Source organism: Monopterus albus, unplaced genomic scaffold (assembly GCF_001952655.1).
Source record: "Monopterus albus unplaced genomic scaffold, M_albus_1.0 scaffold13.1, whole genome shotgun sequence".
NCBI lineage: Eukaryota > Metazoa > Chordata > Actinopteri > Synbranchiformes > Synbranchidae > Monopterus > Monopterus albus.
Genome location: NW_018127893.1, coordinates 839,645 through 842,202, shown reverse-complemented (window position 1 = coordinate 842,202; position 2,558 = coordinate 839,645). Strand labels below are relative to the sequence as shown.

The window sequence follows — 2,558 nt, the reverse complement described above, 5'->3', positions numbered from 1 at the left end:
TAGGGGAGAAACAAAAATAAAATGAGATTAATTACATAAAGTAAGATAAACCACAGGACACTGCAGTTGTATGGAAGTAGTAGTAAATGCAGCTTATAATCAGCACAAGCAATCCACTTTATCCTCTCTCTCTTTGCTCTCTGGAGCCCTGGGACAAGTTGCTGTAACCCACTGACCTTCGTACAGTTTATCGTGGCTAAAGAAAAGAACTTGTCTGTAGGCATTTAATGTCGCCTTGGCAACCTGATCCTCCCTCAGTGAGAGAATAGTTGCAGGGCTTGTTGAGGCACATTGATGATTGGGTTTCCAGGATGAGAGCGACAGACTTGCTGTGTAATCTGTTTGCTACAGTGGCCTTAAATGCTGACCTCTCGATACAAACCCACAGCATGTGTGGCCATTTATTCTCATTTTCACAAGTGCATTTAATTTCCGTCATGCCAATCAAAACAATAATCAGTAAACGGGAGGTAATACTTGATCCACATAAAGAAACGCTACCTGCGTTGCCCGGCACACTGAGCAGTGTCCCTATGGAGATGAGAATGGGGTAGGTCAGCACCACACCAACATGAACCAGGATGTTGAACACTGTAAAAGATATGAACGATGTTGAAAAGTATAAATACATTTGGGCTGAAATGATTTACAATTATTCAATTGGCAGAGAATTACTGGGCAAAAATTCAGATTTTGATTTTTGTCAACAAAAATGCCCAAAATTCACCAGTACCAGCTTCTTAAATGTGACCATGTACTATTTTTTGTGTCACATTATAGTAAACGGAAATATCTCTGGTTCTGTTGGTCACACGAAAACAAGCCATTTAATCACATTTAATTTAGCCATTTAACTGTCACAGATGAAATCACATGGTATTGATTAAAGGTACCTTGTGGAGGTTATGACTGTTAGTAGTGTTAAGAATCAATGTTTTGGTAGGATGTTGCCTGATTTGTTTGTATTGTACATATGCAAACAAAGCCGGTGTGTTTTCCATCCTACTGCTGGTTTATGCTCATAAACATCAATAACTAAAGGCATGTTTTGGTGAGGAACGCTGAATGTACACAGACCTTTTGTTTGTTTACATGCACACTCCACAAGGCACATTTAATCAAGGAAATAATCAGCAAATTCAATAAAAAAAATAATGAAAATCATTACATGCTGTTGCCCTAAAATGATTTCAAAATGCTTTGTTCATGGAAACACACAGGTGAAACCGTGATTTTCACACTTCCACAGGATGTATATGCACTCTCACCCAGCCACAGTCCTGCCAGTCCACACAGGTATCCCCAGGGCAGTGAGGACAGTGAACCCCAGTGCTCTACCTTGGTGAAGTAGAGGATGAGGGGCACGCAGGAAATGAAGATGAGATTGAAGAAGCCCATGGTGGAAAGAAAATGAGCCACTTCTCCAAGGTTGGCACTGCTCAGGAACATCTTGAACAGCACCTGCATGGTGAGGGGATGACAGTCAATTTAGACTTCATGTATTTAAATTCTCTGCAAAGACAATCACACAATCTTCAACCAGCAATATTTTCAGCAGTCTGACCTTGTAGAGAGCTGATGTCGAGGCTGAGCCCACAGCCAGCGCCACACCCACAAAGGAATCACCAGCATAAGCTATCATGACGATACCTGTGGCTGCCACAATCTGCAGGTAGAAATTCAAAACCATCAATGGTGTCAGTAACTCTCGGAATTAGGAAGCATTTTCCTTCAAATAACAATTTGCATTTGCTGGTGTTTTTGTACAGACCCGAACACCCATGAACCGATCCTTCAGGACGATCCATGACAGGAGAAAGACAAAGGCCTTGTGGCAGCAATAGAGGGCAGAGACATCAGTGGCAGTCAGTTTCTTCAGGGCCAAGAGGTACAGGTAATTTGTCAGTGTCCACAAGATTGAGAAGGGTGCTGTCCTCTTTACAAAAAGCTTGAGGGTCATCCCATCCTCCCCAAATAGCTTGCTGCACTCCCTGTTAGGAAGAAACACCACAAGAGTATAAAGGAAGTCACAGCATCCTCTTGTCCTCTTGGAACAGTGTCTTTGTTTGTCACTCTTAGCCCTACTATCAAGAGAATCGCGCGTTGTCGGAAATGTTGGTTGCTTAGTTGCCTGGTTCCTCATAGACAATTAGGTGGATTACAGTTAAATGTGTTCCAGCTGGCTGTGAAGAGCAGCAAAGCCTCTAGGGGCCACCAGTAGAGCTTCTACAGTGAGCTCGAACTGTAGGCTTGATTTTGATCTAACTGTGTTGTTCTTTTGTGATGTTTTGTCCTTTATTAAGCTAAACAGACACACAACTACCTGACAATTTCCCTTTTTTTTAGTGAGTCCTGATACAGCCCAAAAACTTTCTTACAGATATCCAAGATATTCTACTTTTCTTAAACAATACTATAATTTTTCTTCTTTTTAAATTCAAATTTAAACATTGTAAGTTACCTGAATTTTTGTATGGGAGTCTGCTTCTCCCGTGTGGTCGCCTCATGTACAGAGTAGTAGATAGGGAAGAAGAGGATGTTCCAATTGCTGGTGGACC

The 2,558-nt window shown here is 41.6% G+C and overlaps 1 protein-coding gene across 2 annotated transcripts in view; it reads right to left on the bottom strand.

The window, feature by feature from the left end:
* Positions 1-2,558, bottom strand: part of slc35f4 (solute carrier family 35 member F4) — a 15,260-nt gene that overhangs the window by 819 nt on the left and 11,883 nt on the right. For both annotated transcript variants that reach the window (XM_020591035.1, XM_020591036.1), the window contains exons 2-6: positions 2,462-2,558; positions 1,772-1,991; positions 1,565-1,666; positions 1,269-1,461; positions 502-591 (exon numbers count right to left, since the gene is read on the bottom strand). The exon at positions 2,462-2,558 is cut by the window's right edge and continues 195 nt beyond it. In XM_020591035.1, the coding sequence (XP_020446691.1) occupies positions 502-591; positions 1,269-1,461; positions 1,565-1,666; positions 1,772-1,991; positions 2,462-2,558 (702 nt within the window). The remainder of the gene's footprint in view (positions 1-501; positions 592-1,268; positions 1,462-1,564; positions 1,667-1,771; positions 1,992-2,461) is intronic.